The following is an 11,751-nucleotide window of genomic DNA, read 5'->3' as shown; positions in this document are numbered from 1 at the left end:
TTTTATTTTTGGCACCGCACTCGACACAAGTTGTCGTCGTTCTGCCGGTCAACAGCCACCCGTTCAGAGATAATTTTCCGACTAGTTGTGGTCTTTCGACTGTGAAACTGCACTAAGAATTTCCTCCCACGACTCCTCCCACCCACAATTGTTGTTTATTGAGAGCCGAACAAAGTTTTCCCCCTCTTCTTCTTCGCCATCTGTGGAAAGTGTTGCGGGAAAAGTATCCTTCGTTTGAAGTGGGTGATTTTTAGGATAAAAATGTCCAATAAATGTTTAATTTTTGACACGCTAAAATTTATTGTGGATCTTCACTAAAATTCTGTCGTATAAGAACTAGAAAATCCCGACCCCGACTCTATTTTTTGATGGCCTTCCATGCGCTTACTTGCATTTGGAGCGTCAGCAGACGTTGCTTCAGGTCGTCTGACACATTCTGGCCAGGAATCGACCAGCCCTGCGGCTGAATCTGCGGCTGGGTGCGGGCTGAATGCATCCTCAGTGGACTGGTGCTTCTTCCTTTCGAGGGACGCTCGATCTTGGGAATGTGAGGGGCCTTGGGCGGCAGAGACTTCTTTCGGCGGGTCGGATATTTAAGCATAATTTAGCTTGGACTTGCGTTAATCAAAGGGAACCCAAAAGATGAAATTATATACAACAAAAGTTTGATCGAGAGAGAATATGTAACTTCAATGAAATTTTGTATTACAACAATCATCGGGGTTCTGTCTTATTTGGGGTAGCCCTGTACAGAGCCAGCTGTGATTCCTGTCTACCTTAGCTACGCACATAATTCCTGGTCTGTGTTTGAGGGACATTTGCCCAATGCAGCCACAAATGGAATTTTTAATTGTCTGCCTGCAAATAGAAATTATGGCCAGGTCATGATTTCTTGAATGCTGCAGAGCCGCTGCTCATCTGCCAGCCAGCTCCATGGTCAGCCCTTCACTGCTTAGCCCGCTCTCTCGAGTCACTGTATTATGTAAGCATTCTCTTTGGTTTCCTCCTCATTCCGTCAACCCCTCAAGTGTTGGCATAAAAAGGTAAATTCCAGTGCCTCCCCTAGAGACGAAGAGCGGCTGTTGCTGCTGAACTTTGTCCCTCCGGTGGGAACAACTTAAGTTATCTTTATGCCTCAAAAGGCCTACAACTGACGACTGTCTGGGCTGGGGTGTGGCTCGGTCTGGGTCACTGTCTGTCTGACAAGCAGCTGAACGAGAGCTGGGGATGAACTGTGCTACAGTTGTGAAAGATTTCTGCCCGTTGGGTCTGGACCCGCACCCGTACACATCTTTTATGCTCCAATTGAAATGCACAGCAGCACAATTAGAAATCAAGTCAAGTGATGCGTCCTATTCCAAGTGTTTGTTGTTTAAATATGAAGCGCCATAAATGCAGAAGATGTTGCTGGTTCTCATTCTGGGATTATGGATGACCCGGGCATTTATTTCCTTTTGTATGCCAGCGGGCTAAATCGAGCAATATCTTGGCTTTCTCTCTTATTCTTTGTTTCTGTTCCTTAGTTGTTTGCTGTGACTACCTTTCATTTCTTTTGTGCTCTGTAGACGGGAGTGCATAATTTATCATTCACAAAAGCACAATGGGAGGAAATTTCTACAAAAAAAAATATACAATTAAAAGGATTTATTAAGCTCGAGCCTTATAATGAAATAAAATTGCAAACAAATTGAGAGAGCCAAATGGGTAATTAAATTAATAGAATTCCAAATATATTGGACTAATGTCAACTCTTCAGCGAACTTAATTAAGTACAATAATGAAAATAAATGAATCCGAATGTGGTGCCAAGTCCACTGACCCCTTGGCGTATGAGGCGGAATAGAAAAATCGAGTTACCAGAAATTCTGCAGCTGGAGATCCCCATCCGCGTGGCATTTGGCAAATCAGTGCAGCGTGCTTCTGAAATTTAACAAGCCAGTTTATGCAGAGTATGTTATTAGACCAACGCTGAAGCTGTTTTTCTCATTCTTCCCATCTGAAGACGAGGCAGAAATGACTTTAATCAAAAATACTTGCAGTCAAACTGCATAATTTCATTTCGATAGATTGGGCAGGCAACTGTATTCGACGAAGACGTACAAAGACACGGACAGCCAGAGAGTGAGGGTGCGACATGTGACAACTCACCAGGCCACGCACGCAGAGGTAAAAGCTTTGGTCACCTGCATGTCTATACGAGTGTTCATGTGTCCCTGACAGTGTGTCTCCACTCACCAGACTCACTGTGTGCCCATGTGTGGTGCGAATTAGTGTCCAGCTGTTGAAGCTGTTGTCCTGCCAGGCTATTGTAATATCTTTGCAGTCGTTCCTAATGGCTTTGGCTTTGGCAAATCAAAAGCGAGATGTATCAGTGGGCTCCGCAATTGAGTGGCAGGATGCATTCGCATCAGCCCCACTAGACTCTAACTTTTCATTTTTTCCTAGCTGGCTTATAACTTTGATGAAAAGTTCCTGGTAACAGTCTAAACAAAATGTGTAGACAGCAAATATAAAATGCAGAAATACGAGAAAAAGCTGAGTCTAATAAGGTGGGTTTGGCGAACACAATGACAAAATCTTGTAATAAAATAGATTTCCCTGGTGCCTTAGTTGGATCCGTGTCCTGCTTCAGCTTACGCCGCTGTTCTATTGACTGTGAAGGGCAGAAAATGAACAAAAAATCGAACAACTGCTGCACTTTGGAATAAAGGGGGTAAAAGAATGTCGGACTGAGGGATGTGCAGGGGAAATGAATAAATATTTTTCATGTTGAAAAATATTTGAAAATAAATTGCCAAAGCCAAGAGCGGGCAGCAGTTTTAGAGAAAACACCCAAAAATGGCTAGCAAAACGAAAACGCAATTGCAATTGCAGTTGGCTAAGTCCCTTCCCCACACACTGCACTTCCCCCTCCCACCAGCCGTCTAGCGAGCCCCTGCCGTCGGCTGGCAGTGACGTAAATCTATTTCAGTTGAGGGATTTGTGCATCAAACATTCCGGACAGTTTAGAATTTCAGAGCTGCTGCTCCTCCTACTCATGTCCTTTTGTAGGAAAATGCCCTGCTCTTCTGCTGCTGTTTGGGCTGTGTTCCGTGGTAACAGTGCGTATGAGTAATCTTTGGTTCCTATATTTTTATATTTCCATTGTTTTTGTTTGTACTGATTAAAAATCTGTACTGCAAATTTATTTCATTTAATTTCTAGCTGCTTTTGTTTTTCCAGTGTCTGGACAAGTATTTGAATTTTTATTTGCTGTGGCCAAGGATATCAAGGATAGTGCGCTGTAGATGGTGAGAGAAGGGAAATGAAACTTTATTTGGAAGCTCGTACATCAAATGCAATTGGTTTTCATTGTCCATTTGGTTAGTTGATGGCTATTGGGGATTTTTTGCAAGTGCACAGGTTTTATTTAGGCAGACTGCGAATCCAATAGGGAACTGCCCGAAAATTGTTATGTGTGTAGGCTTGCTGGAGGAGTGGGGCAAGGCAAAGAACTAACCTGTTTGGTGTTCAGACCTCCTGTTAGATAGAAGCGGCACAACGAGACCGTCCACCACTAGTCGTTTTTTTATACAATGTGTGACATTTATTTGTTCACTCCAAGCGACAAATATAAATGTTAGTTACGCTTCACGAGTTCTGCTTGCCAAATTAAATGTCAAGTTTCTCCAGTTGTAGCTGAGAGGACCTTGGACTGGCAGTAGTTCTGAAACTGGGGTTAGAACAGGGCCTGACACGGGTTGGGGCTTCAAATAGCTGAAGCTTTGACCTCACCTTAGGGAAAACACCCCGTAAAGGGGATCCCCTTATTATCCTGCTTGATCAGTCAGATTCGTATATCTCTCGGAGCTGCAATAAAATTGCTACGGCCGAACTAAGACCTACCTGTAGACTACCTATAGATCAATTATTTTAAGTATTTTTAAGTGTATTAAAAAATAGCATGGAGAACTGAGCCATGTGACCCAAATTTCAGTATGTAAAGCCAGAGTGTAATGCTCTTTTCTGTTTTCTTTGTGGCTGCAACATCACATACAGTTTGCTCATTTTAACTGCACAAATGGAGTGTGGTACAGTGGTGGAGAGAGAAGGTGCGCCTATTGGGGCACTCACATAAATAGTAATTTGTGTAGTGCGTTTTTGTGGGCGCAGGTAGGCGTATGCTTCGCCGTTTTAGCTAAATTGCCGCCGTCCGGGGCTGCTTTTTCTAACGCGAAAATAGAGAGAAAAGCCGCTTAAGCTGCAGCCGACGGTTAGAGGGGAGCGCTGAAGGGGCGGAGGTGTGTCAGTATGACGGCAGCTGATGGCGAGACCACCGGCGACGACTGCAAAATGTACAAAATCGAAAATGTAATGAAAACCACAGGACGCCTGCAAGCGTCTGGTCAAAGCGGACCGACTGGGCCGATGCGCTCGGGGCCTAGGCATCGGAAAAGGCACATTGAATAGGATTTTAAAACAGGCGGTGAAAATTGGAACAAACTAAAGGGAAAGTATTTGGTAGCTTTATACAGATTGACCATTGTGGGAATTTTAGGGGAATATTTTATAGCTTAAACGTATTCATAGAAGTTTAATAGCACACATAGTTTCAAAGAAAGCATCTATACGGTTTAACATACAGTTTTATTCGTTTTATAGAACTTATTCAACATGCTAATTACTACCAACATCAAGAAATAATTTTCGAGTGAACCTTTTTCAAAATTAAATTGGTCTTCGCTATTAATATAATTATTTGATGACCTGCGGTGTCCATTTTCTAGATTTTCATTGTGCATAATTATTTTTGTCGCAATATGATTTAAAAATGAATGGACAAAATATAAATTTTTATCATAAAGAGCAATTAATGTTTTCTCTTGATGTGGAATGACGCAAAGGCATTTCCTTTCAGTGATTTTAACCTTCGCTTTGTTTTTTATACGCTTACAGAAGGTATTTTGATTTTAAACATATCGATATATATATATACGTATGTATGCATACGTATGTATGTATACGTATGTATTTAGAAATATATTTTTGTCGAGCTGATTGCCAAATCGTCCCTACTAAATTGCCAGAATCGCATCACAATATTTGATGTGTGCTATGATACGAAAGGACAAAAATATAGCCTTTGTGAGATCAACTTGTGTGAAATTCCAAATGACATCCAACCAAATTCGAATGTCTATGTGGGAACCAATCGATCTGCAAGAATATCAGCATATTCGGTCTGCAAAGAGTACTTACTCTTTTTAACCATAGCGCTTCATGTTGCTGTTATTGCTTTTGTTTGCGTTGACTGCGGTTTTAATCTGGAATCGCTTAAAATATGCAATTAATTGCAATTGTCGCCTGGCACTTTGGAGCCGTTGTCTGTGTTGACCCTTTACAGGGGAAAATATGGGAAACACGGAGAGAAAGCATCATAACTTTTCCATACGAATATAATTAAATTGTTTAATTTCTCGCACAGCAGGGAGTTGCAGCGGAATGCAGACAAGCATTAAGCAAAATATTTGTACATTGTCATTTACAAAAAAAAAAATGTCAGGAAAAATTGATGTGCCGGCAATTATACAGGTAGTTGAGACAGGAATTGGGATTCCCTATGTGGGATATTTACAGGGAATTAATAAACTTACTGTCAGAACTATCTACGGTTTTCCCATTACACTTTCAGTCTCAATTATCCCATTCTATACCGAGAATATTACCATGGAATCTTTTTAAAGTATATATGTACACTTACAATTTATACCCCCATGGATATTAAGATTCTTCATCGAATTTCATGTTGAAAGATCTGTACAGGGTTTTCGATTAGGGATCTAGATATATTTATCTTTTTATTTATTCAAGGTTGAGGCCAACATTTACTGCCCTTACTGACGTCACGTACAGCAATTTAAGCATAATTAAGCTTATTACTAAAAGCAGTTAGCGGACCAGATTTTCGACTTAATTTGGAGCAGTGGCCAGTGCCAAAGTTCGCCAGGACGCCACCCAGTAAGGACGGAAGGAAGGAAGGAAGAACGGTCATAAGCCCAAAAAGTTCGCACGTGAGCTGAGAAATAGATGAATAGAATGGGAGAGGGAATTAGAGTGGTTGGTTGTGGTCCAGCTTGAATCTAAGAGCATAAAATCGACTTCCAGATCCCATGCCCGTTCTTGGTCCCAAGTCCAGCCGTTTTGGCGACACTCTCATTTGGAAATAAGCACGGAATTCTCAATTAATTGTAATTTACATTCAACACCTTGAGAGAAAATTTTACACGATGCGGATGAAGTTGTAAGAGCAGCTGATAGGGGGGTTGCAGTATGGAATGCAGTATGGAGTGTATTTATCCTTGTATTTCATTTTATGTGGTCGATCTTGGATATTCAAGCAAAAGCAAGTCCAATGCCGTTCAAGGTAATGCAGCTGGACAACTTTAGAGATTCGGGGCACTTACCTTCCCTGCTATAATAGGACACACCATGTGTGTGGCGCCTACGTTAACTACGTCAGCGTCTTGTTTGTCATTTACGTGATGTTCATTTAAACGAAAATGAATGGGAATGCATGGGACGGACTTTCGAAAACTTTGCTTAATTGGCAGCGAGCTGCATGGACGAGCGCCTACCTACCTGCTCCTGTCTGTCTCCACGATCTTTGCTAGACATGTGACTACAGGGGGGGCCTATAAGTATGCAAAAGTAACGACAGGGAACTGCACACGTGCTAAAAAAATTGATTGATGATTGAAGGCTCCACAAAAAAAAACGACGTGTGCACTCCACGCCAGTCCACCGCCACTTCCAACAGGAGGCACGGAAAAGTATTCAGAGAGTGGTGAAGTTTATGTGTGTGGCTCCAGAACCCCAGGCTGCTGAGCCAGAGAACTGGCACAGCAATATTCGTGTGCAAAATGCAGTGTGCTCTCGTCTCTCGCCTTCTCTGCTCTGACGGAATTTGCATAAATTTGGCATTTGAAAAGCTATTCAGCCTGATGGAAATGATGACGAGAGCAGAGCACACACACACGCCTACTGAACACTGAAACGACAACGATGATGAGGAAGATGAGGAAGATGATGAAGAGGCGCCTCATTCTGCCACCAGCAGGTTAAATGAAGCCATTAAATGCTTGCACCACACATCAAGCCATAAAAATGTTTTATCCTGTGCTGGAACTGGGACATAAATGACCAACATCGATGGATTCTACACAGAAAAGTGAGTCATAATCATCGGTCCAACCCGTGTCAAAGCAAGCCTATTGAGACAACCGGAGAAGGGAGAGAGTGCGGCCTACTACGGATAACTTTTTAGTGAGGTCTACAGACAGTTAGATTAAATATATTTTTGCTAATTGATGATTGCCAATTCAAGGAGAGCTTCCGATGGTATGATAAAGTTCATTGTGTGCCATGCACTTACTCAATGCAACTAAAGTAATGTGACAAGCCGAAAAATTCTTTGAGGGTGATCAAAAATATTTGAGATATCAAAGTAAGAGATTCACTATCTAAATGTTTTATTTGTATTATATTTTCCATATATGTACATGTACATATTTTTTTCATAGAGTAAAACTACAAAGCTAAGCGTCCACAGAGCACAGAGCAGTTAATTTTTGATTTCATTAAAGAGCTATAAATTAATATTAAAGGGCATACTTAACGCTGCTTGACTTGACGATCGATTAATGATCAATTCACTTTTGCGAACTATAATTTTCCTGATACACATCTAAAGAACATCCTTCATCAGAGATTTATAAGGTATCTTAATTAATTAACTGATTTGGAGAAATAATAATTAAACTGTCAGTCGCAATGGAGCGCAGTAACCGGCCCTGAGCCACACTCTCCCTCTCCACTCTCGTTCTGAGCTGTCACTCCCTGCTCGAGATATTTTCTCCCATCTGAATGTTAAATTCTTATTGTTCAGGAGACACGGCGGCACACACGGAGACATGGACTCCTACTGTGCTTCGTCCTTGCCGCGGATGCCAACGCCGCCAACACTTAATTAAAATGGCATCCGGCAGAGGCATCTGCACGCTCGCCCTTCTCCACAGCATACCTTTCCATTCTCTCTCCCACTTCGTCTGGTGTGAGTGAGCGAATTCATTTCCCGTTTTTGGCCTTTGATTGATATGCCAATGAAGCGAACGCCTAGCTCCACGCTGGAGAGTTGCAAGCCCAGACACAGGCCCCAGCATGGATGTAGAGCCCGAACCAGACCACTGTGGGAATGTGGAAAAAACCTAGTTCGTTAGCTATTATGCAAAGCAGGACAATAGCATACATTGCGGCCCAGTCGTTGGCACAAAGTCAACAATTGCAGATGGGGCCAGATAAATTTCCAAAGTGAATAGCCAAGCGGCCCAATCGCAATCGCTTTCAGTTCTCTTCTCCTCGGTTCGTATCGGTTAAGGCCTGACTGGATTTGGTCTGGCCAAAAATTTCGATTCATTTTTCGAAGGCCGCCTCAACAAACCGAAACAACGAGTAAGCATGTGGGAAATAAGAGAGATACCACTTGCAGTGGTAGATGCGAATGCATGCATGCTCTGCAGCTGAAGGTGACGCAACTTAGGAACAAACATAGCTAAAGTGATTAAAGAACAGAGCAGAAATATTTTTAGGTAAATTATCCAAGGTAAATTTTATTCATTATACAAATGTTTTCATTAATGGTTAAATTAAAAAGAAATGCATGGCGTTTCTCAGCCGGTGATTGTACGAGAGCGCCTCTTACGAGTGGGCGTTCTTGATTAATTACAAACTGTGGGTAAAACCTTTTTTTAGTGATGATTTCAGCAGTTGTGCTGCTTTTTTCTGGATATCTTGTGGGCCCACACATTAGAGTATGCAAGCAAGTATTTTTTACAGCTGGACAGCGGGAAAACACAATCCTCAGCACAAACAATTTTTGTTTAGTTCTCCGATTAAAATTGTCTTTATTGCCGGCGGTGCTATCCTCCTGCTACGGATCTGTTTCGATTACTCCGGCTAGTTTTTATTCTGTTGAGAATTAGCAAAAGCCCTTGGCCATTTATCAATTGGATATAGCTCTCGGGGCAGTCCCACTCCCAGCTGTATTTTATTTACTGCATACATTTCGTTGGTTATAAAGAGGATAAGATATTCGTAGTATAAGTATAAGGAAATGGAGAGGCTCGATTGTGGCTCGTTCCGCCTTGCATTTCTTTAGCAGACACTTCCTGGTATTTGGGATTTCTGGATTTCTGGCCAGCTCCCTGCAATGTCTGCAAAGTTACTGCCCACATCCTGCCTCCCTTCCCTCTGTCGCTCGCATCATTTTCGAAAAAATTTCCGTTATGATTTCCTCTCCGCCGATGTGTCGTCGCGCTCCCACACACATAATTCAGAGCCTTCTCGGTCGTTTCCCCCTCTTTGCAGAAATTTGAATACGACAAAGAAATGTATGAGTTTCAGTTCCCATGAAGTTGAGCTCTGCTCCCGGTTCAGTTGCACTTCCAGCTTCAGCTACAATCATTCCGTCCACACGTCCTTATACTTGTTTGTCCACATCTTGACTTTTCATTTTTATGCTAAACTGTTTCCTCTTTGCGGGCAGGCCGCATTTCATTTGCACAAAAAACTTTGCGACTTTCCAATTCGTGCGATGTTCTGAAGCGGAAAACGGAAGTTATATCGTCCGAGTGGCGGAGAACTGTAACCTCCAATCCTTAAGGTGAACAATGGCTGAGAAGTGGGGGATTTAATATCAATATCGGACCCAAAATGATTTTCATTTTTGGTTTTTGTGTGCAAATTTCAACACAATTAAAAAAAATTGCATATATATAAATAGTTTAGATTATCCAGCTAATGCACCTCCCAGTTACCGAGGGAATATAAAAAACAAAACAGCATACATTCCCTAAGCGCAAAAATGCACACGTGTTCAGCATTTCAGGGGAAAGACATTAGCAAATATAAATCACAAATCCAACACAGCTTGAAAAAACGAATCGTTTAATTTATTGACTGTGGAAATTGTTATAAATTTGCAAACATTTCGTTTACAGTTTGCCAGCCAATTTCCAGACAATTGCCACCCCTGCTGGCTGCCTGCAAACTGACCAAATCAACACAATTAGAGGAAGAGATAGAATGACTTTTGCAAAAATTATTTATCAAAATTACAACAAATGCCAATAAAAAGACAAACAACAAACGACAAACCAACAGCAAAATACAGCTAGCATATTTTTCAGTGAGCCATGCATTGAGGCCTTTATTCTAGAGAGAGAGATATGCAAAAAAAATATAGTAGGATAATAAATATAAATAAAAATAAATATAAAAATATAAGTATAAAAAATAAGAATAATAGGGAGCTTCCCCTCCAGTCCTTCTATCTATAAGAGGGAGTTTCTGCCCTCCCTTTCGAGCTTATCACTGTTTAATTTTTGTTGCTCAATTAAAGCTTTGCTTTGTGGTCTTGCTTGGCCGGATGGGCTGGAGAGTGGTACAGCGGGATTGGGGTACGATGTGGTTTGTTTTCCCTAGAGCCGCACATAATTCCAACGCTTTCCACGCCTTGCGTGTGGAACGCGTCAACGTGTTTAGCACAGTTTTGTGGCCATTTTCATAAATCCGTGTAATTTTTCATTCTTTCTATTTTGCTGTCGGTGTGGTGACTTTCAGGTGTCGAGGGGTTAGCCTCATATGCGGCACACGGACTCCGTGTCAGGCCAGACCGATTTACCAACATGGAGTCAGACAACACAAACCCAAACTATGACATATGGTTATAAACGTACTCAGTCTCTGCCCTTGCAACCGACTGTCCGTACACCCCACTCCACTCAGCTGACACAACAATTATATTTAATTTTAAGGCACGTTTAGGCCAGGCCAGGACGCTTTTCCTAACCCTAACCCAAGCCTCACAGACCACAGCATGCAACACGTCAAAAGTTGAACGACAAGCTGCGGCTGTCGACTGTCAGCGCTGTTTAAAAACATAAAAACTGTCGGCACATTGTTGCAATGCCAGGGAATTATGAAGAGCTCTAACAGAATGGGTAAAGGACCACAGGAAAAGAGGGGACGGGGACGCGAACTGTGACCAGCTGCCAGTAATTAAAATTACTAAAACATAAGAGTAACAGGAACAAGGACAAAAAAGCGTTGAACGTCCGGTCTGGTCTGGTCTGCCTAATGAGTTTATTAATTAAAAATCACTCCCATACTGGCACGGAATTTCTCAAGAATGGCACTCGGCGCCACACACTAATTGCAGGTCCCCTCCAGGTCTCATCCAGGCTTTGTCCTGGCCAAGGGAAAAATAGCAGCGAAATAGACCGGTATGGCCAGAGAGTGCAACAATGTGGATACACTATCGATTTATTTGACTGGTCTAACTGTTTTTTGTAAGATTAAGGCAGTGGGGACATTCGTTGTATATTGTAAAGCTCCTTAGTTATTTGATCTTTATTGCAACACCTTAAGATCCATCCCCATCCGTCTGCAAGGCTATCTCAAAACATTGACAGCACAATTGGTCTTGTTAGTCCTATAGAAACGTACTGATAATTTATCCTCTGAGAATTTTCTCTCAGTGCACCTCTTCCATTACGGGTGTGTAGTGCGCTTTGTTTTTCCCTTTTTTTGGAGTCGCGACAATTTGCAACATGTGCGTATTTTCCTCGAACCCTTTATAGCAAGCACTTAAGAGACTTGGCAGAGGGGCTGGTTTGGTCTTGTTCGTTAAGTGGCTTTAAATTGGCATCGTTTAAA

At 42.0% G+C, this 11,751-nt stretch overlaps 1 protein-coding gene across 1 annotated transcript; it reads right to left on the bottom strand.

Annotated features, from left to right (window-relative positions):
* Positions 1-295: 295 nt before the first annotated feature.
* LOC121404492 lies at positions 296-725 on the bottom strand. The gene has a single exon (XM_041594058.1). The coding sequence runs from the start codon at positions 599-601 to the stop codon at positions 359-361; it is 243 nt and encodes an 80-aa protein (XP_041449992.1). The 5' UTR covers positions 602-725; the 3' UTR covers positions 296-358.
* Positions 726-11,751: the final 11,026 nt, after the last annotated feature.

The sequence above is a fragment of the Drosophila obscura genome, unplaced genomic scaffold (genome assembly GCF_018151105.1).
Source record: "Drosophila obscura isolate BZ-5 IFL unplaced genomic scaffold, ASM1815110v1 contig_1, whole genome shotgun sequence".
Taxonomy (NCBI): Eukaryota; Metazoa; Arthropoda; class Insecta; order Diptera; family Drosophilidae; genus Drosophila; species Drosophila obscura.
Note: the sequence above shows the minus strand (reverse complement) of the source record. Positions and strands in the feature narration are given on the sequence as shown.

Bases quoted from the DNA above. Each gene is read 5' to 3' on its own strand.
- LOC121404492 (XM_041594058.1), bottom strand. From the start codon at position 601: ATGCTTAAATATCCGACCCGCCGAAAGAAGTCTCTGCCGCCCAAGGCC.